Genomic DNA, 25,233 nt, shown 5'->3' on the forward strand with positions numbered 1-25,233 from the left:
AAATAAAAATGGTTAAAAAAATAAAAAAAATAAAGAAATTAAAAATATAAAAGTTCAAATCACTCCCCCTTTTGCCCCAGTCACATATTTTGTATCGCCACATTCAGATCTATCAATAAAAAAGGATTACCTGATTGCTAAACGGCGTAGAAAGAAAAAAGTCAAAACCCCAGAATTAATTTTTTTGGGTCGCCGCAGCATTGCATTAAAATGCAATAACAGGCGATCAAAAGATCGTATTTGCACCAAAATGGTATCATCAAAAACGTAAGCTCAATACGCAAAAAATAAGCCCTCACCCAACCTGAGATCACGAAAAATGGCGCAATTTATTTATTTTTTTTTAACAAAACTTGAATGTTTTTTCATCACTTAGATAAAAAAGAACCTAGACATGTTTGGTGTCTAAGAACTCGTAATGACCTGGAGAATCATAATCACTGGTCAGTTTTAGCATTTAATGAACCTAGTAAGAAAGCCAAACAAAAAAACAAGTGTGGGATTGCACTTTCTTTTGCAATTTCAATGCACTTGGAATATTTTTCCTGCTTTCTAGTACACAAAATGGTAAAACCAATGGTGTCGTTCAAAAGTACAACTCGTCCCGCAAAAGCAAGCCCTCACACGGCCATATGGACCGAAAAATAAAAAAAGTTATGGTTCTGAGGAGAAGGAGAGCAAAAAAACAAAAATACCTCCGGGGGTTAAAGGGAACCTGTCACCTTGTATTTAGCTGTTAAACTGGTCCTGGTGTGCTTTTATTGCATCACTAACATGTCTTTGTAAAAATAAAAATAAAAAAAGCTCCAAGTATGGTGTTTTTTTTTTTTAAAGACCTTTTCTCTTCCACACCTTTTCTTTCAGTCATGGGTGGTGACTTTATCTTTTAAGGCCGGTTTCACACGTCAGTGGCTCCGGTACGTGAGGTGACAGTTTCCTCACGTACCGGAGACACTGACACACGTAGACACATTAAAATCAATGCTTCTGTGCAGATGTCATTGATTTTTTGCGGACCGTGTGTCCGTGTGCCAAACACGGAGACATGTCAGTGTTCGTGGGAGCGCACGGATCACATGGACCCATTAAAGTCAATGGGTCCGTGTAAAACACGTACCGCACACGGATGACGTCCGTGTGCCGTCCGTGTGCGTTTTTCAACTTTTAGGGTTAACATTTGAAGCAATTGTAGCAATTACCAGACAGGTGTCTAGACATTGATTGGGACAAAGCTAAACATAAGTCTAGACATCATTTTAGCCTCTGAGGTGAAGTTGTAAACTTATCAGAGTGCTGGCATCTCCATACTCTGCTGACTGTGGATAATATTATGGCCCCCTCGTGTGGACACAGAGCGGATAATAACTTTGGTGGAGCAACATCCTGAACTGTGGGACACACGATGCGAAGGATACCATGACAGGCTGGCGATTGAACGGGCTTGGTTTGCTGTAGCTGCGCAGCTGTACCCCAGACGTGGTTGGTCCACATATTCACCCGCAAAGCAGGCAAAGTTTGGTAAGTTTCCCCATAGGTGTTCCTTGTTGTATTAAACAGAAATTTCAGAGAAACATATGACCAAAATTCATATTGTGAATTATATATGTTAGGGTCCATGTCTTAACATCATAACCATTGGGCTTATGTGTTGTTAATATGTATATTTACATGGACCTTATCATATACACTTTACAAGATTCTTACTACTTTCCAGTATGTTCCCTGTGTTTGATTATTTTCGCATGAAGCATGCTTGTTTAGAATTGTAAAAAAATGCAGTGTGTGTTTGTGTCAGCATTTTAGTTATTTTGTGTCTCCTTTTTTTTAAAAAAGGTTTTTTGTCATGTTTGGAAAAACTAAAGAATACCTAGGTAACTGAAGGCATAGTTGTCTGGCATGTTCACAATCTGCATTTTTGGCACACAATTCCCTGCTGGTCAAAAACCTGGTACATGAGATTTGGCAAAGTGAACTGTATTCAAGCATATCTCCATAGATGTCTAACGTGATTTTCTCTTATGCTTTACAATGTTTTATGGGGTCAGATTTTGAAATTGACCGTTGGACTATATGCCAAGAGTCAAGCCCTTAAATTTAAACATCTAAAAAAGGAAAAGATACTTTATGTGAAAATATAATGTTAAACATGTAAGGATCAACATGTGCTGACTGTTTTTGTCCTAACAAAACCAGGATTTTAAAAAAAATGCAGTGTTGGATTTTAACATGTCTTGCTGGCCACACCATAGTTTGTGTCTGTGACTGATTGAAAACAAATGTTTCCACTTAATTAATGCCATCATCCACAATTATTCACACAAGGCAAGCCCTTACATATGTCTAATGGCCAATGCAACTTGTGTTAATGTTTGTGTTGTTAGACACAGACACAGTCATGCAGCCTATGTTTTGGGCAAGCGTTCATAACAGTACTCATGCTATTTATATCTTACTTGTAAACATTACAACATGGTGCAAAATGGTCACAATTATAACTCTGATTATTTATTTATTTTTTTCTAAAATTAGTTTACAGCCAGGCATGATGATCACAAGCATAATACTTTAAGGCTATGTTCACACGATCCTTTTTTTGCTGCTGTTCCACAGCGCTTTTCAGGCTGCGGATTCGCATCCTTTTTCCATGCAGGGTACAGTACAATGTTACCCTATGGAAAACAAAAACCGCTGTGCCCACTATCCTTTTTTTCTCAGGCAAATCCACGCTGATTTGCCTGCAGAAAAGAAGAAGTACCATGTCACTTCTTTCTGCGGATTCAGCTCCTGTTTTCAACAGGCACCAATAGGAAAGTGCTGTTGAAAACCCGCAGAGGAATCTGCAGAAGAAACTGCAGGAAAATCAGCAGTGCAGTTTTGCACTGCGGGTTTTCCAAATCAGGACCTGAAAAAAAAAAGGATCAAAAAAAGGATCGTGTGAACATGGCCTTAAAGTATAACACAGAGGAACACATTGTGTTGTTTAACCCCTTAGTGACAGAGCCAATTTGGTACTTAATGACCAGGCCAATTTTTACAATTCTGACCACTGTCACTTTATGAGGTTATAACTCTGGAACGCTTTATCGGATCCTGCTGATTCCTGTTTTTTCGTGACATATTGTACTTCATGTTAGTGGTAACATTTATTCGATATTACTTGCGATTATTTATGAAAAAAATGGAAATATGGCAAAAAAATTAAATTTAGCAATTTTCAAAATTTGGATTTTTATGCCCTTAAATCAGAGATATGTCACAAAAAATAGTTAATAAATAACATTTCCCACATGTCTACTTTACATCAGCACAATTTTGGAACCAAAATTATTTTTTGTTAGGGAGTTATAAGGGTTAAAAGTTGACCAGCAATTTCTCATTTTTACAACACCATTTTTTTTTTTTTAGGGACCACATCACATTTGAAGTAATTTTGAGGGGTCAATATGATAGAAAATAACCAAGTGTGACACCATTCTAAAAACTGTACCCCTCAAGGTGCTCAAAACCACATTCAAGAAGTTTATTAACCCTTTACGTGTTTCACAGGAACTGAAACAATGTGGAAGGCAAAAATGAACATTTAACTTTTTTTTGCAAACATTTTGCTTCAGAACCATTTTTTTTTTATTTTCACAAGTGTAAAAACAGAAATGTAACCATAAATGTTGTTGTGCAATTTCTCCTGAATATGCTGATACCCCATATGTGGGGCTAAACCACTGTTTGGGCGCACCGCAGAGCTTGGAAGAGAAGGAGCGCCGTTTTACTTTTTCAATGTAGAATTGGCTGGAATTGAGATTGGACGCCATGTCGCATTTGGAGAGCCCCTGATGTGCCTAAACAGTAGAAACCCCCCACAAGTGACCCCATTTTGGAAACTAGACCACTTAAGGAACTTATCTAGATGTGTGGTGAGCACTTTAAACCCCCAGGTGCTTCTCAGAAGTTTATAACTTAGAGCCGTGAAATAAAAAAATCACATTTTTTCTACAAAAATGATCTTTTTGCCCCAAAATATTTATTTTCACAAGGCTAACAGGAGAAATTAGACCATAAAAGTTGTTGTGCAATTTCTCCTGAGTACATCGATACCCCATATGTGGGGGTAAACCACTGTTTGGGCACACTGCAGAGCTTGGAAGAGAAGGAGTGCCGTTTTACTTTTTCAATGTAGAATTGGCTGGAATTGAGATTGGACGCCATGTCGCATTTGGAGAGCCCCTGATGTGCCTAAACAGTAGAAACCCCCCACAAGTGACCCCATTTTGGAAACTAGACCACTTAAGGAACTTATCTAGATGTGCGGTGAGCACTTTAAACCCCCAAGTTCTTCACAGAAATTTATAAAGTAGAGCCGTGAAAATAAAAAATCTTTTTTTTTCCTCAAAAATGATTTTTTTAGCCTGCAATTATTTATTTTCTCAAGGGTAACAGGAGAAATTGGACCCCAAAGTTTATTGTGCAATTTATGCTGACTAGGCAGATACCCCATATGTTGGGGTAAACCACTGTTTGGGCGCATGGCAGAGCTCGGAAGGGAAGGAGCGCCGTTTTGGAATGCAGACTTTGATAGAATGGTCTGCGGGCATTATGTTGCATTTGCAGAGCCCTTGATGTACCTAAACAGTAGAAACCCCCCACAAGTGACCCCATTTTGGAAACTAGACCCCCCAAGGAACTTATCTAGATGTGTGGTGAGAACTTTGAATGCCCATCTGCTTCACAGAAGTTTATAATGCAGAGTCGTGAAAATCAAAAAAAAATTTTTCCACAAGAAAGATTTTTTAGCCCCCAAGTTTTTATTTTCACAAGGGAACAAGAGAAATTAGACCCCAAGAGTTGTTGTACAATTTGTCCTGAGTACACTGATACCCCATGTGTGGGGGGGGGACCACTGTTTGGGTGCACGGCAGAGCTCGGAAGGGAGGGAGCACCATTTGACTTTTTGAGCGCAAAATTGGCTGTGGCGTTTAGAGACCCCCTGATGTACCTAAACAGTGGAAACCCCCCAAATCTAACTCCAACCCTAACCCCAACACACCCCTAAGGCTTCTTTCACACTTCAGTTGTTTGGCGTCAGTCAGCTCCGACATAGTGACGGATCCGTCACAATTGTTGAGAAAACGGTATTAACGGATCCGTTTTTTGACGGATCCGTTACTTGGGGGTTGTCTGGGAAAAGTATCTACTTTTTGGAGCATGCGCAATTGAAAAAGCGGATTGGGGCGATGGATCCGCCGAAATGACGGTAACAACGGATCCGTCGCCCATAGGCGGCCATTCTATGGAATGACGAATGCGACGGATCCGTCGCGAACCGCCATTTCGGCGCAGACAAAAAACGTTACAATGGCCGTCAATGTCTAGATGACGTCCGCCAAATCTCGACGGATCCGTCACATGGCGGATGGAACGGACGACCATCCGCCACAATCCGTCGCTAATGCATGTCTATGGGAAAATAGCGGAACCGCCAAAAAAATGGCGGATCCGCTATTTGATGAAAATGGCCGTTTCAGACTGACGCCAAAAGACTGAAGTGTGAAAGAGGCCTAACCCTAATGCCAACCCGATCCATAATCCTAATCACAACCCTAAGGATAATCGCAACCCTAACCTCAAAACAACCATAACCCTAATCAGAACCCTAAATCCAACATACCCCTAATCCTAATCTCAACCCTAACCTCAAACCTAACCCTAATCCCAATACACCCCTAATCCCAACCCTACCCTTAACCCTAATCCCAAACCTAACTGTAATCCCAAACGTAACCCTAATGCCAACCCTAATCCAAACTCTAATCCCAACCCTAACTTTCGCCCCAACCCTAACCCTAACCCTAAATTTAGCCCCAGCCCTAACCCTAAATTTAGCCCTAACCCTAAATTTAGCCCCAACCCTAACCCTAGCCCTAGCCCTAACCCTAATTTTAGCCCCAACTCTTCTCTCCTGCTGGCCGGCAGATGGCAGCAGAGGGCGGGCGCACTGCGCAAGCGCCCGCCATTTTCTTTCTATAGGAAGAAGCCGGCCGGCAGGAGAAGACACAGGAGGACCCAGGGACACCGGTAAGTATGATAGGGTCCCCGAATCCCCCTATTTCTCTGTCCTCTGATGTGCAATCACATCAGAAGACAGAGAATTACACCACTTTTTTTTTTTTCTTTTTTTTTTTGCGGTCGCCGGTAAACAGTTAATTACCGGCGATCGCAAAACAGGGGTCGGTAAAAACCGACCCCGATCATGTTCTTTGGGGTCTCGGCTACCCCCAGCAGCCGAGACCCCAAAGATCTCCCAGGTGCCGGCCGGCGGGCACACTGCGCGTGCGCCCGCCATTTTTAAGATGGCGGCGCCCATGGGGAACCACGAGGAGCACCGGGGGAGACAGGTGAGTATCGGGGGGCCATCGGGGGCGACCGGGGACCCCATTTCTCTGTCCTCCGATGTGTGATCACATCGGAGGACAGAGAAATTACATGGGAAATCGCGTTTTTTTTTTTTTTTTTTGCGATCGCCGGTAAACTGTTAATTACCGGCGATCGCAACTCGGGGGTCGGTAAAAAAAACCCCGAATCATGTTCTCTGGGGTCTCGGCTACCCCCGGTAACCGAGACCCCAGAGAAAATCCGACTCTGGGGGGCGCTATTCACTTTTTCCACAGCGCCGTTAATTAACGGCGCTGTGGTTTAAGTACCCTTAGCGGCTGCAGTTAAAAGGCGTATCGGCGGTCGTTAAGGGGGTAAGGAATATGTTGTTATTTGTGGGAATGTGACTTGTTGTGTCTCTACTTTTCCTACAGTTGATTTGGTTAAACGGCGATGGCGCTCAGCCAGGGACCAATTTAGGTGGGAATTTAATCCCCTACCCTCCACAGCAGGTGCAACAAAAAAGAGGAAATATGTTTACTACCGCAACTTAGCCTTTCTTCGCCCAATCATGGAGATAAATCAGTAAGTGTGACTGTGTATGATTGACCAAACATATTAAACTACGGTACCTTTTTTTTTGGTGTTTAATTTGTATGATCACACAACAGGGATCCACAAGTGATACAAACATCCGAGCAGGGAAAAGGGCCAGCCCAAGACGTGCTCAAAGCCCAAAGAGTTGATTAATCCATTTCCATGAAAAAGTTAAAAATTTTATGTATTAAAAGCCAATAACCTTTATTGAAACAAATCCATAAAATAGTCGAGACCAATAGTTGCTTAGGCATAGTATCACATATCATATATGTGATACTATGCCTAAGCAACTATTGTTATCGACTATTTTATGGATTTGTTTCAATAAAGGTTATTGGATTTTAATACATAAAATTTTTAACTTTTTCAGGGAAATGGATTAATCAACTCTTTATATTCAAATAACTACACTGTATTTTAACACATTTACAAAGCTTCACCATGTTACAAAATTCTGGGACAGATTTTACCCATAGTTATTTTTCCAAAGTACATTTGTGCTTCCAATAATCATCATATTTATATGTTCCATTACTAAATACAAACATGTTCAAAAATAATCCTAAAGTGTTTAAAATGTATATATTTAACAAATGTTGGTTAAAATTTGGGGAGCATTGTGAACTAAACTGTTAATGTTATTTGCTAATAGGACTGATGACAACCTTGATGACTCGGATGAATCGCCAACAGCCACATCACTGCCATGTACCTCGGCATCGGAGACCGAAGCCCCAGCAGACCCGACACCCACAACACAGCCTGATGATCAGGTGTCTGATGCTGCTGAAACCTCCACTGATGCTGGTCCTGGAAGCACACAAACAGCAGCCCCAAGCACTTCACAAACAGCAGCCCCAGCACCACAGGCAGCATCAACAGCAAATCTACCTATGTATCTAACACACACTCTCCGAGATAGGCGAAATAGGCGACAGGAACAGCCACGTATGCTGCCCGAGCTCATTGATGCTAGAGTTTTATCCATACTCCATTCCATGACACCAGAAACTGCTGTAGATAGGTTTTGTCACTCACTGTCTCCTTGCCTTGGCAAAGTTCCTGATGGACGGCAGGAACGAGTACGTGCTGCAATCTTGACCCTCATTGATGCAAGCCAAGGAGAGCAGGAACCCAACCAGGTGCTAGGGCCCATTGAACAATGGCGAGCTGCCCAACATCAAATACAGATGCCATCTGCTACCAATATAACAAATGACCAAAATGTAGGTACCCAACAAACACAGGAAAGGCCTGCACCCTCGTCCATGCTTCCACCTCCTGCTGTAAAGGCCCCATCTCACATAGCGAGATCGCTAGCGAGATCGCTGCTGAGTCACAAGTTTTGTGACGCAACAGCGACCTCAGTAGCGATCTCGCTATGTGTGACACGTACCAGCGATCAGGCCCCTGCTGCGAGATCGCTGGTTGTGTCGGAACAGCCTGGGCCGTTTTTTGATCGTTGAGGTCCCGCTGACATCGCTGAATCGGTGTGTGTGTGACACCGATCCAGCGATGTCTTCACTGGTAACCAGGGTAAACATCGGGTTACTAAGCGCAGGGCCGCGCTTAGTAACCCGATGTTTACCCTGGTTACCAGCATAAATATAAAAAAAAACAAACAGTACATACTCACCATCTGATGTCCGTCAGGTCCCTCGCCGTCTGCTTCCCACACTGACTGAGCGCCTGAAAGTGAAAGTACAGCACAGCGGTGACGTCACCGCTGCGCTCTGCTCTCACTGTACGGCGGCACTCAGTCAGAGCAGGAAGCAGACGGCAAGGGACCTGACGGACATCAGATGGTGAGTATGTACTGTTTGTTTTTTTGGTAACCAGGGTAAACATCGGGTTACTAAGCGCGGCCCTGCGCTTAGTAACCCGATGTTTACCCGGGTGCTGCAGGGGGACTTCGGCATCGTTGAAGACAGTTTCAACGATGCCGAAGTCGTTCCCCTGATCGTTGGTCGCTGGAGAGAGCTGTCTGTGTGACAGCTCCCCAGCGACCACACAGCGACAAAACAGCGACGCTGCAGCGATCAGCATCGTTGTCTGTATCGCTGCAGCGTCGCTGTGTGTGACGGGGCCTTAAGACCTCGTTATCCCCAAAGGTCTGCTCCAGTTTGGTTTCCTCCTGCCCATAGCTCCACCCATGATTATGGACAAATGTCCGATCCTACCTCTGCGCCCCATTCACGTGCCAGTAATACGGACAAATGTCCGATCCTACCTCTGTGCCCCATTCACGTGCCAGTAGCCAGCAATACGGACAAATGTCCGATCCTACCTCTGTGCCTCATTCACGTGCCAGTAGCCAGCAATACGGACAAATGTCCGATCCTACCTCTGTGCCCCATTCACGTGCCAGTAGCCAGCAATACGGACAAATGTCCGATCCTACCTCTGTGCCCCATTCACGTGCCAGTAGCCAGCAATATGGACAAATGTCCGATCCTACCTCTGTGCTCCATTCACGTGCCAGCAGTAATATTGGCAAATGTCTGATGAGACTTCTGTGCCTCATTCACGTGCCAGTAGCCATCAATATTGGCAAATGTCTGCTCCTACCTCTGTGCCTCATGCCCGTGCCACAACTCAGCAATATTGGCAAAGGTCTGATCCAAGCCACAACTACAGCCAACATTCCAAAACCCTGTCCTCCAGCATGTCTGTGGGTGATATTAGTGGTGCTCATTTTGCAATTCCACATCCCTACAATATGCCATCAAGGCAACAGACACCTATGGTCACACAATTTGGTCCGCCAAACAGTATGGCAAGAGGTGAGCCCTATAGTAGTTCACAATCATATGTGAGCCAGATTGGTCAGTCACAACCTACTTTACCTCAACCACAAAGTGATGAGGCCACATTTTTGAAAGAGACAGACCAAACGCAACCTTATACCCCATCTACATCAGGAACAGCATCACTTTTGCACACTGAACCACCTCAAACAACCACATGCCAGCCCACAGTGACTACAGGACAAATGCCCACACCCTCAAGCAGCCCTGAACGTGTCAGCGCAGAAAATACCATAGATGAATCTGTCTCCAGTCATGGTGACTTTGTGGATTTAGAAGGAACATAACTCTGTTTTGTTTGATTTTTGATGTTAAAGTTAGCTTGATTTGTCAGACACAATTGGCTGACTAAATGTGTTTGCTGAAAAATAAAAAACATTGTTCTTGTGTTAATGTCTTGTTTAGTTTTTAATGTATATGTAATTTGCACACTACCTTTATTGATATGAGCATAATCATAATGTGTAACACATTTTTCACAACCCAAAACATAAAAAAAAAACAAAAAAAAACAGTAGGTCACACTAACTCATCCATATATTGCAAATACACAATTTCCAAAAAGGATGGTGAAATTAATAAGCCATCATGGCTTCAAAATAATGGTAAAGGATGAGACGGTGGTGATGCACGCAGCTACAGTGACTCTCAGTGAGGTTTTGAAAGATGCGGCTTCTCAAAGACTCAACTGCGTTGATCTAGTTTCCATGGCAAAGTAGCTTGGTAAATGTACATTTAGATTACAGTATGTCTGAATAACATAATCTAACGGTCACACACTCTTCTTCCAAATCACACTCAATGAGGGCGGGTCTTAGTTATTTGTTTGTAGGACACAATTATGTGACAAAAGCAATACTTTCAGACATGGGATATTTCGGACAACCACAGTAAACACATTAGAATGAGGTATTAGTTATTTGTAATGGGTAGCAATGTGTTTTAGAGACACACATGTATCAGTTACCCACATCAAATGTAAGCTCGCAACCCACGTCAAGGGTCCTCATTGCCCTTCCGAGACCCTAACAAATTGTGACATAACTAAAAAAAAACAGGTTATTAAAAAAAAAAAAAAAAAGGTAACATTAGTTGTGCTCCTCCATTTGCCATTGCACACTACCCTCTGGTGTTAAAAAATAATCTGCAAAAATATTCCTCACTATAAGGGCAGACTGAGATACTTGTGGAGCATGGTCTCTATCCTCTGATAATGCCACATTAACCACTCTCCCATCATCAACATCATCCAAGGCTGGTTCTTGTTGTCTGCAGAAATTATGCAAAACAACAGTTGCCTTTATGACTGCCTGTACATTTTGGGGATGCATTTGGATTTGGGTTTCAAATATACGCCATCTTGAAGTCAAGATTCCAAAAGCACACTCAACCAATCGCCGGGCTTTCATCAGTCGAGTGTTAAAAATTATTTTCCGGTTATCCAAACCTCGACGTGGAAAGGGTCTCATAACATGCCTTGAGAGTGCAAAACCCTCATCAGCAACCATGATAAATGGTGCAGGTGGGCCTGATGCACCAGGAAGCACACATGGTTGTGGCAGATTTAAATTGGTCTCAGCAAGTCGCCGAGCTAATCTTGAAGCTCTAAAGATGCGAGCATCAGAGGCACTCCCATATGCCCCAATGTCAGCAAGAACAAAACAGTAGTTGCTGTCAGCTACAGCCAGGAGCACAACAGAAAATTTTTTTTTATAATTAAAAAAATGTGAACCAGAGTTGGGCGGCTTTTTTACACGAATGTGTTTACCATCCAGGGCACCAATGCAGTTTGGAAACTCTGTGGCTTCCATGAAACCCTGGGAAATCCGCAGCCAGTCTTGTGTGTTTGGCTGAGGCATGAGGCGACTCTTGAGCTTGTCCCAAATCACATCACAGGTTGAGCGCACAATCCCGGATATGGTTGATGTGCCAAGGAGGAACTCAAAATGAAGTGATGAATATGAGTGTCCAGTAGCCAGGAATCTGTTAACAAAACCATAGTTTGGATATGAAACAATTGCCCTCAATTGTTGGTAATTATAAAAAGGATTACATAGTGAATGTAAGCCAGCACAGATAAACCTAAAATATATGTTTGCTCAAATAAAACACACACCCATTAATGCACCACACAGGTGTCAATTATAAGGAACATTTCACAAAGTGGCCATGTTAAGAGTTTGTTTGTGGGCCATACTATTGGCTTGTTAGTAAGAAGACATATCCAAAGTGTGTGTTTGTCTTCATTTCTATGTCAAGGGTTAAACAATACATGTTTTGCAGTCCCGATTCTGGTCATTGTATAACCTAGTGACCTTGAACATTACTAACTAGAGATCTAAACACTTAACCCATTACGATGGTTTGCACGTTATTGGTGGCAATATTATGTTTAGTAACAAAAAACTAACCTCAAGGTTACGAGCAAACGCTCCTCCGGACAAATGCTGAGTCTCATGCAGGTGTCTTGTCTGAGAAGGTAAGGCCGCAAAACATGAAGTAGGTTGTCAAAGCCGGGAATGGAAAGACGACAAAAAGCAACAAACTTCACCGGGTATCTGCGCAGTTCATTATATAATTTGGCAAAATGACCATATGCCCCACGTAGCAACAGTAGAGGGTGAACCCATAGCCTCTTTTGCAGCTGTGGTTCCTCTTCAAGCATATGGTTGCAAACCCCAAAGCGACGTGAGACAAGCCATGCCAGCCACAACAACGCATCATTGGCAGTAGACATATTTGTGACACCTAAGGAGTCCTAACACACACCCCTATGATGATATGTCAGTGTGGCAAACTTTTTAGGAACTATTTGAATACATCATCACTAATGGCTCACAGCTTTGCTAGTTTAAACCCTTTAATTAATGCCTTAACCCCTCATATGGACCTTGAAAACTTTGTGTATGATACGTATGCACACGGACAGCACATGGATGGCCTACGTGAGCTCACGGACACGGATAACTCCGGTACCGATTTGTCCGGTACCGGAATTATCTGGACATGTAGGACAGCTCTAAGGCAGGGATCTTTCAGTGTTCTTTTGAAATTAGGCATGCCCACATGATTGCATTTGATTGCCATGACAGCCAGAAGTCATGGCAACCACTTTTCAAATCCAGTGCATGCGTACTACTCATCCGCTTCTCAGGCATGCGCACTGACTCTGAGGGTATGTGTCCAGTGTCCACGTTCAGGCTTGCTTCAGGCTTTGGTCAGGATTTTATGCAAGTAAAATCCTGACCAAAACTGCACCTGAAGTCACTGGCAGGCCACCTGCGGTGTGCCTGCGTGTTTTGCTCATTGTAGCAACATGCTGCGTTTTGAAAAAACGCACCGCGCATGCGTTTTCGCGGCAAAAACGCATGCGTTTTTTAACGCATAGTGGAGTCGGGATTTCATGAAATCCCCTCCACTATGCTGTAATATCTGGACGCTGCGTTTTGGACGCTGCGGAGAAACGCAGCGTCAAAAACGCAGTGTTTCCTGAACGTGGAAATCCCGACTCCACTATGCGTTAAAAAACGCATGCGTTTTTGCCGCGAAAACGCACATGCGGTGCATTTTTTCAAAACGCAGCATGTTGCTACAATGAGCAAAACACGCAGGCACACCGCAGGTGACCTGCCAGTGACCTCAGGTGCAGTTTTGGTCAGGATTTTACTTGCATAAAATCCTGACCAAAGCCTGAAGCAAGCCTGAACGTGGACACATCCCCTTAGTACGATGTGTGCAAGAGAATTATTCTAGGTTTATATCAGAGTACATTTCACCCCTGTGATATATCTCGCCTCTACTATGTGTCTGGCAGCCGCCTTACAATATGTATATTTAAAAATATATATATTTTATTTTATATTTTAGTCTCTTTAAGAAACTTGACATATGATCCCTTGAATTCTATATACTGCAATCATTTATTGGTTTATATTTTTCTGCGCTTCACTCTGCATGTATGTAACACTGCTCTAAATGAGGGGCGGGTTTAACCAAAGCAAATACAGAACATGAAAACCACCAAAAAGCGTACAGGCTAGAATAGGATTTTAAAAAAAATGTGCCTTTATTCTATAGAAGGGGCAAATGGTTACACAATATTAAAAATATAAGTACAAAAGTGCGCAAGACAGGACTACAAAGAAAGCATAAATCATATAATTATAGTCATTAGCAGCAAACTCAGAAGAATCAGTACAAAAATACCTATATACTATATTGTAAAAGAAAAAAAAAAAGAGAAGCCAGCACTGCTAATGGTCAGAACGCAATACAAATGGTGCACATGCACCTACTGAATTCTAACTGTAGTTCAAATATGAGACATTTAGCAAATAATTGATCAATTTTTTGAGCTACCCCGCCACTTCACGGCAATCTCATAATGGGGCAGTCCTACGCTACGTTTTTTATTAACGTTGTGCCATTACGGCCTCCTAGATGTATAAAAAGAGCATAAAAAGAAAGACACCATTACTAATACTATGACATGCAAGCTGTACCTGGAGACATTTTCAGAATCACCCCCTTGGTGCCAGGAAGGACAAGCGTAGGTGAAGGCCGATCAGGTCCAGTGCGGACATGTCAGATCTGGCCTCCAAGCCAGCACCAAGGTTAAAGAGTGAGACAGGTTCAGACACAGCTGCAAAATTAACTGGAGCCTGAGGCAGGGCAGGGCTGCTGTGTGTGTGAACAGCAGCCTATCAATCACAGAGAACACAGAAAGAATGGCGTACGTAACCCAGCGTGCGCGGCAACAGTGGTGGTCAGCCACTTACCAATGTAAAAGAAAAAAAAAAAGAGAAGCCAGCACTGCCAATGGTTACATTGGTAAGTGGCTGACCACCACTGTTGCCGCGCACGCTGGGTTATGTACGCCATTCTTTCTGTGTTCTCTGTGATTGATAGGCTGCTGTTCACACACACAGCAGCCCTGCCCTGCCTCAGGCTCTAGTTAATTTTGCAGCTGTGTCTGAACCTGTCTCACTCTTTAACCTTGGTGCTGGCTTGGAGGCGTGGAGGCCAGATCTGACATGTCCGCTCTGGACCTGATCGGCCTTCACCTACGCTTGTCCTTCCTGGCACCAAGGGGGTGATTCTGAAAATGTCTCCAGGTACAGCTTGCATGTCATAGTATTAGTAATGGTGTCTTTCTTTTTATGCTCTTTTTATACATCTAGGAGGCCGTAATGGCACAACGTTAATAAAAAACGTAGCGTAGGACTGCCCCATTATGAGATTGCCGTGAAGTGGTGGGGTAGCTCAAAAAATTGATCAATTATTTGCTAAATGTCTCATATTTAAACTACAGTTAGAATTCAGTAGGTGCATGTGCACCATTTGTATTGCGTTCTGACCATTGGCAGTGCTGGCTTCTCTTTTTTTTTTCTTATATACTATATTATCCAGCTATGCATACCAACTGTGCAAAGTGGCAAAAAAAATACATGATAAAGTGAAAATGTGCGTACAAAATTTAACCCCTTCAAGTCGCGACCCTTTTTCGTTTTTGCGTTTTCATTTTTCACTCCCCTCACTTATTTTTTGCGTGCCGAGCTGACGTTTTTAATAATATCACTTTTGTGCAGATACGTTCTTTTCATCGCCCGTTATTGCATTTTAATGCAATGTCGCGGCGACCAAAAAAACGTAATTCTGTCGTTTTGAATTTTTTTCTCGCTACGTTGTTTAGCGATCAGGTTAATGCTTTTTTTTATTGATCGGGCGATTATGAACACGGCAATACCAAATATGTGTAGGTTTGATTTTTTTATTGTTTTATTTAGGATGGGGCAAAAGGGGGGTGATTTAAACTTTTATGTTTTATACATTTTTTTCATATTTTTAAAAACATTTTTTTTTTACCTGTGCCATGCTTCAATAGCCTCCATGGGAGGCTAGAAGCTGGCACAACTCGATTGGCTCAGCTACATAGCAGCGATCATCAGATCGCTCCTATGTAGCTGAAATGCAGGTGTGCTGTGAGCGCCGACCACAGGGGGGCGCTCACAGCAGGTCGGCATCAGTAACCATAGAGGTCTCAAGGACCTCTATGGTTACCATCCTGACACATTGCCGACCCCCGATCATGTGACGGGGGTCGGCGATGACGTCATTTCCGGCCGCCCGGCCGGATGCGGTAGTTAAATGCCACTGTCTGCGTTTGACAGCGGCATTTAACAGGTTAATAGCGGCGGGTGAATAGCGATTTCACCCGCCGCTATTGCGCGCACATGTCAGCTGTACAAAACAGCTGACATGTCGCGATTTTGATGTGGGCTCAGCGCCGGAGCCCACATCAAAGGGGGAGACACGGCATGCGCAGTACATGTACAGCGCATGTCGTGAAAGGGTTAAGCTTTGTATTTACATGGACCTTATCATATTCACTTTACAATATTCTTAGTACTTTTCCCTTCACCATGACAGCACCGCACATGAGAGATGGCATCCGCCCCCAGGAACAGGAAACCTGCAGCAGAGATAAAAGAATGGGGCGGCCACTCTCTCCTCAGTTTGGTTTCATGTTCCTGCAGGTGGACGCCTGTGGCAGAGCTCATACCTCCGGAGGGATACCCTCTGATGATTCCGGTCCGGAGGCCGAGGTCCGCGGGGGGGACCAGCCATGCTCGGCGGCACTGCGTGCGGTGCTGTCCGGGTGAAGAAGCTGCTGTACCACGCCTTTTTTCCCCTCGCTGGACTCCCCGGCGACCGCTCTGGGCAGGAGGCAGGTCCGGGGCAGGGGGCGTGTCCTTCACTGACGCCGGCCGCCGAAGTGAAGTATGACTACTTCCGGTCGCGCCGGAAGTGACGTCACACGCCGAAGGAGCCGGTGTGCTGGACACTTCCGGGCGGAAGCTGCCCCAGAGGCGCGCACACTGCTCCTTCAAAATACTGGGAGCAACTGATTAGCCGCTGGTCCTCTACAGCACGCAGTTTGCCTGCTACAATGACCGAACCAGCGATGGATCCGGAGATGCCTGCACCCAGAATGTCTGAGGATGCGCAAGCCACCACGGTATCCGGGGTCCTGGAGGGGTGAGTGCCTTTGTAAGGCAAGATCACACACACTGATACACTATATACTGTGTCTTTTTAGGGAAGGAAAGCCACCTCCAAACAAAAAAATAGGGCTTGTCCACTATGTAAGGTGACACTCCCTAAACTATATACCAAAAGAATCTGCCGGGCCTGTATAGATAAGAGTCGCAAAAGAATCACCTTCCTTATTACAGAACATTAGGACAATAATACGGGAAGAAGTTAAATCCACAGTCAAAGAGCAGCTGAAACATCAGGCGACTAAAGAAAACCCCCCTCCCCCAGCAAGTGAACAGGGGTCGGACATAGATTCAGGGGATGAGCCGGGAGTGTTAACCCCCTCTGATGCCTCAGACTAAAGGCCCCGTCTCACACAGCGACGCTGCAGCGATACAGACAACGATGCTGATCGCTGCAGCGTCGCTGTGTGGTCGCTGGGGAGCTGTCACACAGACAGCTCTCTCCAGCGACCAACGATCAGGGGAACGACTTCGGCATCGTTGAAACTGTCTTCAACGATGCCGAAGTCCCCCTGCAGCACCCGGGTAACCAGGGTAAACATCGGGTTACTAAGTGCAGGGCCACGCTTAGTAACCCGATGTTTACCCTGGTTACCAGCGTAAATGTAAAAAAAAAAAAACACTACATACTCACCATCTGTTGCCCGTCAGGTCCCTTGGTGTCTGCTTCCTGCTCTGACTGAGCCGCCGTACAGTGAGAGCAGAGCGCAGCGGTGACGTCACTGCTGTGCTCTCATTTTACGGCGGCTCAGTCAGAGCAGGAAGCAGACGGCAAGGGACCTGACGGGCAACAGATGGTGAGTATGTACTGTTTTTTTTTTTTTTACATTTACGCTGGTAACCAGGGTAAACATCGGGTTACTAAGCGCGGCCCTGCGCTTAGTAACCCGATGTTTACCCTGGTTACCAGTGAAGACATCGCTGGATCGGTGTCGCACACACCGATTCAGCGATGTCAGCGGGACCTCAACGACCAAAAAAAGGTCCAGGCCATTCTGACACGACCAGCGATCTCGCAGCAGGGGCCTGGTCGCTGGTACGTGTCACACATAGCGAGATCGCTACTGAGGTCGCTGTTGCGTCACAAAACTTGTGACTCAGCAGCGATCTCGATAGCGATCTCGCTATGTGAGACGGGGCCTTTAGACTCCTCGGATGAGGAGTATGGCCACCCATATTTCCAGTCAGAGGATATTGGAAAATTGCTCAAACTAGTCAGAGCAACTATGGGGGTGGAAACCCCAAAGGAGCTGCGGTCAGTTCAGGATAGCATGTTCTGTAACTTGGAGGGGAAGAAGCGAAAGGTCTTTCCCTTCCATGATAATATACTTAATCTAATTAACCCCTTCCCGACCTGTGACACAGCGTATGCATCATGAAAGTCGGTGCCAATCCGACCTGTGACGCATATGCTGTGTCACAGAATGATCGCGTCCCTGAAGATCGGGTGAAGGGGTTAACTCCCATTTTACCCGATCTGCAGAGACAGGGGGAGTGGTACTTTAGCCCAGGGGGGGTGGCTTCACCCCCCCCGTGGCTACGATCGCTCTGATTGGCTGTTGAAAGTGAAACTGCCAATCAGAGCGATTTGTAATATTTCACCTATGAAAATGGTGAAATATTACAATCCAGCCATGGCCGATGCTGCAATAGCATCTGCCATGGCTGGAGACCCCGATCTGCCCCCACCCCACCCCACCGATCGCCTCCCCAGTCGTCCTTTTTGCCCCGATCTCCGTTCCGCTCCCCTCCTCCCTCCTGTCGGCTCCCCCGGTCCTCCTGTCCGCTCCCCAGGTCCTCCGATCCCCCCCCCCGTGTTCCGGTCCCACCCCCCCCATACTTACCTAGCTCCGATGTCCCTCCCGGTGTCCGGCCGTCTGCTTCATGGGCGCCGCCATCTTGGAAAATGGCGGGCGCATGCGCAGTGCGCCCGCCGAATCTGCCAGCCGGCAGATTCGTTCCTGCACATTTTGGTCGCTGTGATAAGTTCTATCACAGCAATCAAAATAAAAAAAATAGTAAATAAATCACCCCCTTTATCACCCCCATAGGTAGGGACAATAATAAAATACAGATTATATTTAGATTATATATATAGATTATAATTATTTTTGTTTTTCCATTAGGGTTAGGGTTAGGGGTACGGTTAGGGGTACGGTTAGGGGTAGGGTTGCACTTAGGGTTGCACTTAGGGTTGCACTTAGGGCTAGGGTTGCACTTAGGGTTGCACTTAGGGTTGCACTTAGGGCTAGGGTTGCACTTAGGGTTGCACTTAGGGCTAGGGTTGCACTTAGGGTTGCACTTAGGGTTGCACTTAGGGCTAGGGTTGCACTTAGGGTTGCACTTAGGGTTGCACTTAGGGTTGCACTTAGGGCTAGGGTTGCACTTAGGGTTGCACTTAGGGTTGCACTTAGGGCTAGGGTTGCACTTAGGGTTGCACTTAGGGCTAGGGTTGCACTTAGGGCTAGGGTTGCACTTAGGGTTGCACTTAGGGTTGCACTTAGGGCTAGGGTTGCACTTAGGGTTGCACGTAGGGTTGCACTTAGGGTTGCACTTAGGGCTAGGGTTGCACTTAGGGTTGCACTTAGGGCTAGGGTTGCACTTAGGGTTGCACTTAGGGCTAGGGTTGCACTTAGGGTTGCACTTAGGGTTGCACTTAGGGTTGCACTTAGGGCTAGGGTTGCACTTAGGGCTAGGGTTAGAATTAGGATTAGAATTAGGGTTAGAATTAGGGTTAGAATTAGGGTTAGGGTTGGAATTAGGGTTAGAATTAGGCTATGTGCACACGGTGCGGATTTGGCTGCGGATCCGCAGCGGATTGGTCGCTGCGGATTCGTATCAGTTTTCCATCACGTTTACAGTACCACGTAAACCTATGGAAAACCAAATCCGCTGTGCCCATGGTGCGGAAAATACAGCGCGGAAACGCTGCGTTGTATTTTCCGCAGCATGTCAATTCTTTGTGCAATTCCGCAGCGTTTTATACCTGCTCCATAATAGGAATCCGCAAGTGAAATCCACACAAAAAACACTGGAAATCCGCGGTAAATCCGCAGGTAAAGCGCAGTGCGTTTTACCTGCAGATTTTTCAAAAACTGCGGAAAAATCCACACAAATCCGCAACGTGAGCACATAGCCTTAGGGTTGGAATTAGGGGTAAGACTAGGGTTAGGGGTGTGTTGGGGTTAGGGTTGCGGTTAGAGTTGGGATTAGAGTTAGGGGTGTGTTGGGGTTAGTGTTGGAGTTAGAATTGAGGGGTTTCCACTTTTTAGGCACATCAGGGGGTCTCCAAACGCGACACGGCGCCACCATTGATTCCAGCCAATCTTGCGTTGAAAAAGTAAAATGGTGCTCTCTCCCTTCCGAGCCCCGACGTGTGCCCAAACAGTGCTTTACCCCCACATATGGGGTACCAGCGTACTCAGGAGAAACTGATCAACAACTTTTGGGGTCCAATTTCTCCTGTAACCCTTGGGAAAATAAAAAATTGCGGGCTAAAAAATTATTTTTGAGGAAAGAAAAATGATTTTTTATTTTCACGGCTCTGCGTTATAAACTTCTGTGAAGCACTTGGGGGTTCAAAGTGCTCACCACACATCTAGATAAGTTCCCTTGGGGGTTTAGTTTCCAAAATGGGGTCATTTGTGGGGAGTTTCTACTGTTTAGGCACATCAGGGGCTCTGCAAACGCAACGTGATGCCCGCAGAGCATTCCATCAAAGTCTGCATTTCAAAACGTCACTACTTCACTTCCGAGCTCCGGCATGTGCCCAAACAGTGGTTTACCCCCACATATGGGGTATCAGCATACTCAGGAGAAATTTGACCCCAAGAGTTGTTGTCCAGTTTCTCCTGTTACCCTTGGGAAAATAAAAAAATCAGGGCTAAAAAAATGTTTTTGAGGAAAGAAAATGTATTTATTATTTTCACGGCTCTGCATTATAAACTTCTGTGAAGCACTTAGGGGTTCAAAGTGCTCACCACACATCTAGATAAGTTCATTTGGGGGTCTAGTTTCCAAAATGGGGTCATTTGTGGGGGGTTTCTACTGTTTAGGCACATCAGGGGCTCTGCAAACGCAACGTGACGCCCGCAGAGCATTCCATCAAAGTCTGCATTTCAAAACGTCACTACTTCCCTTCCGAACCCCGACGTGTGCCCAAACAGTGGTTTACCCCCACATATGGGGTATCAGCGTACTCAGGAGAAACTGGACAACAATTATTGGGGTCAAATTTCCCCTGTTACCCTTGGGAAAATAAAAAATTCAGGGCTAAAAAAAATTTTTTGATAAAAGAAAAATTATTTTTTATTTTCATGGCTCTGCGTTATAAACTTCTGTGAAGCACTTGGGGGTTCAAAGTGCTCACCACACATCTAGATTAGTTCCTTGGGAGGTCTAGTTTCCAAAATGGGGTCACTTATGGGGAAGCTCCAATGTTTAGGCACACAGGGGCTCTCCAAACGCGACATGGTGTCCGCTAATGATTGGAGCTAATTTTCCATTCAAAAAGCCAAATGGCGTGCCTTCCCTTCCAAGCCCTGCCGTGCACCCAAACAGTGGTTTACCCCCACATATGGGGTATCATCGTACTCAGGACAAACTGGATAACAACATTTGGGGTCCAATTTCTCCTGTTACCCTTGGGAAAATAAAAAATTCTGGGCTAAAAATCATTTTTGAGGAAAGAAAAATTATTTTTTATTTTCAGGGCTCTGCGTTATAAACTTCTGTGAAGCACTTGTTGGTTTAAAGTGCTCACTATGCATCTAGATAAGTTCCTTGGGGGGTCTAGTTTCCAAAATGGGGTCACTTGTGGGGGAGCTCCAATGTTTAGGCACACAGGGGCTCTCCAAACGCGACATGGTGTCCGCTAACGATTGGAGCTACTTTTCCATTCAAAAAGTCAAATGGCGCGCCTTCCCTTCCAAGCCTTGCCATGCGCCCAAACAGTGGTTTACCCCCACATATGAGGTATCTGCGTACTCAGGAGAAATTGCCCAACAAATTTTAGGATCCATTTTATCCTGTCGCCCATGTGAAAATTAAAAAATTGAGGCTAAAATAATTTTTTTGTGAAAAAAAAAGTACTTTTTCATTTTTACGGATCAATTTGTGAAGCACCTGAGGGTTTAAAGAGCTCACTATGCATCTAGATAAATTCCTTGGGGGGTCTCCTTTCCAAAATGGGGTCACTTGTGGGGAAGCTCCAATGTTTAGGCACACGGGGGCTCTCCAAACGTGACATGGTGTCCGCTAACGATGGAGATAATTTTTCATTCAAAAAGTCAAATGGCGCTCCTTCACTTCCGAGACTTACCATGTGCCCAAACAGTGGTTTACCTCCACATGTGAGGTATCAGTGTACTCAGGAGAAATTGCCCAACAAATTTTAGGATCCATTTTATCCTGTTGCCCATGTGAAAATTAAAAAATTGAGGCTAAAATAATTTTTTTTGTGAAAAAAAAGTACTTTTTCATTTTTACAGATCAATTTGTGAAGCACCTGGGGGTTTAAAGTGCTCACTATGCATCTAGATAAGTTCCTTGGGGCGTCTAGTTTCCAAAATGGGGTCACTTGTGGGGGAGCTCCAATGTTTAGGCACACGGGGGCTCTCCAAACGCGACATGGTGTCCGCTAAAGATTGGAGCCAATTTTTCATTCAAAAAGTCAAATGGCGCTCCTTCCCTTCCGAGCCCTGCCGTGCGCCCAAACAGTGGTTTACCCCCACATATGAGGTATCAGCGTACTCAGAACAAATTGGACAACAACGTCCGTGGTCCAGTTTCTCCTTTTACCCTTGGGAAAATAAAAAAATTGTTGCTAAAAGATCATTTTTGTGACTAAAAAGTTAAATGTTCATTTTTTCCTTCCATGTTGCTTCTGCTGCTGTGAAACACCTGAAGGGTTAATAAACTTCTTGAATGTGGTTTTGAGCACCTTGAGGGGTGCAGTTTTTAGAATGGTGTCACTTTTGGGTATTTTCAGCCATATAGAACCCTCAAATTGACTTCAAATGTGAGGTGGTCCCTAAAAAAAATGGTTTTGTAAATTTTGTTGTAAAAATGAGAAATCACTGGTCAAATTTTAACCCTTATAACTTCCTAGCAAAAAAAAATGTTGTTTCCAAAATTGTGCTGATGTAAAGTAGACATCTGGGAAATGTTATTTTTTAACTATTTTGTGTCACATAACTCTCTGGTTTAACAGAATAAAAATTAAAAATGTGAAAATTGCAAAATTTTCAAAATTTTCGCCAAATTTCCATTTTTTTCACAAATAAACGCAGAAATTATCGACCTAAATTTACCACTAACATGAAGCCCAATATGTCACGAAAAAACAGTCTCAGAATCGCTACGATCCGTTGAAGCGTTCCCAAGTTATTACCTCATAAAGGGACACTGGTCAGAATTGCAAAAAACGGCAAGGTCATTAAGGCCAAAATAGGCTGGGTCATGAAGGGGTTAAGAAATGGAAAAAGCCCAATAAGAAGATCTCCATTCCTCAAGCCTTAAAACGCAAGTACCCCTTTGATGAAGCGGTATGTGAAAAATGGGAAAAGGCTCCTAAATTAGACGCCGCCATAGCCAGCACCTCTAAAGGGGTAGCATTGCCTTTTGAGGATATGGGTGCCCTAAAAGACCCCCTTGACAAGAAGGCAGATGCCTTTCTAAAATCAGCTTGGGAGGCATCAACATGGTCATTTAAACCCGGGGTTGCGGCCACTTGCACGGCACGTGCTATGGTCAAGTGGCTGGATGAATTAAGTGACCAAATCAAAAATAAGTGCCCACGAGAAAGACTACTGGAGGCATTGCCCTCCCTGCAAGGTGCCACAAAATTCCTGGCAGATGCATCAATTGATTCTGTCAGAGGGGCCGCACGTGCTTGTGCTTTATCCAACTCTGGGCGTAGAGCATTATGGCTGAAGAATTGGGCGGCTGACTTCCAGTCAAAAGTCAAACTCTGTGGAGTACCCTGTGAAGGGCAATATCTTTTCGGTAAAGCTCTGGACGAGATTCTTGAAAAAGCGTCTGACAAAAAGAAACGATTTCCACCTCCTTCCTTTCCTAGACGCAGATGGGAGACTTCCCGTTCGTCCTTTCGGGGATCTGGATACAGTGGGACCCGCAGCCGTTCAGATGACAGGTCCGGGGCAGACCTTGGAGAAATCGAAAAGAAAAGGGATTCCTTTTCAACAACCCCCCCCCTAAGTCTGATCCCAAACACCAATGACGCCAGAATTCCGGTGGGGGGGGAGTGTTGTGGATTCTGTTTGTGGGCTCCCTCTGGTGGTTACTGCTGGTACTGGGTGACTTTGGTGGGTTGCGGCCTTTGGTTTCCAGGCACCTGAGACTATGCAATGTGATAGAATTCAGTCCAGAAGTGAACGTCAAAATTATAGGCGGAAAAATGGTTTGTGTTTCTATTGTGGTGATTCAGCTCATGTTATATCAGCATGCTCTAAACGCACTAAAAGGGTTGATAAATCTTTTGCCATTGGTACTCTGCAGCCTAAGTTCATTTTGTCTGTGACTCTGATTTTTTCACTGTCTTCCATTTCCGTCGATGCCTATGTGGATTCAGGCGCTGCCCTGAGTCTTATGGATTGGTCATTTGCTAAACGCTGCGGTTTTAGGCTGGAACCTCTGGAAGTTCCTATTCCTCTGAAGGGAATTGACTCTACACCATTGGCTATGAATAAACCGCAGTATTGGACACAAGTGACCATGCGCATGACTCCCGTTCATCAGGAGGTGATTCGCTTCCTTGTACTTTATAATTTACATGATGTACTAGTGCTTGGTCTGCCATGGTTACAAACTCATAATCCTGTCCTGGACTGGAAAACAATGTCTGTGTTAAGCTGGGGATGTCAGGGGGTTCATGATGATGCACCTCCGATTTCAATCGCTTCATCTACTCCTTCTGAGATCCCTGCGTTTTTGTCTGACTATAGGGATGTTTTTGAGGAGCCTAAGCTCAATTCGCTCCCTCCGCATAGAGATTGTGACTGTGCTATAGAATTGATTCCTGGCAGTAAGTTCCCTAAGGGTCGTTTATTTAATCTGTCACTGCCAGAGCATACTGCTATGCGGAATTATATTAAGGAGTCCTTGGAAAAGGGACATATTCGTCCATCTTCGTCCCCTCTGGGAGCAGGTTTTTTTTTTTGTGGCAAAAAAAGATGGTTCCCTGAGGCCTTGTATAGATTATCGCCTTCTGAATAAGATTACAGTCAAGTATCAGTATCCATTGCCATTATTGACTGATTTGTTTGCTCGCATTAAGGGGGCTAGGTGGTTCACTAAGATAGATCTTCGCGGTGCGTATAATCTGGTGCGGATAAAACAGGGTGATGAGTGGAAAACCGCATTTAATACGCCTGAGGGCC

The 25,233-nt window shown here is 44.7% G+C and overlaps 1 protein-coding gene across 1 annotated transcript; it reads left to right on the top strand.

The window, feature by feature from the left end:
- The first annotated feature begins 1,406 nt into the window (after positions 1 to 1,406).
- Positions 1,407 to 10,060, top strand: LOC143809007 (uncharacterized). The gene is made up of 4 exons (XM_077292187.1): positions 1,407 to 1,518; positions 6,801 to 6,951; positions 7,619 to 8,252; positions 9,566 to 10,060. The coding sequence occupies exons 2-4, from the start codon at positions 6,938 to 6,940 to the stop codon at positions 10,058 to 10,060; spliced, it is 1,143 nt and encodes a 380-aa protein (XP_077148302.1). The 5' UTR covers positions 1,407 to 1,518; positions 6,801 to 6,937.
- Positions 10,061 to 25,233: the final 15,173 nt, after the last annotated feature.

This window comes from Ranitomeya variabilis, chromosome 2 (assembly GCF_051348905.1).
Source record: "Ranitomeya variabilis isolate aRanVar5 chromosome 2, aRanVar5.hap1, whole genome shotgun sequence".
NCBI classification, from domain to species: domain Eukaryota; kingdom Metazoa; phylum Chordata; class Amphibia; order Anura; family Dendrobatidae; genus Ranitomeya; species Ranitomeya variabilis.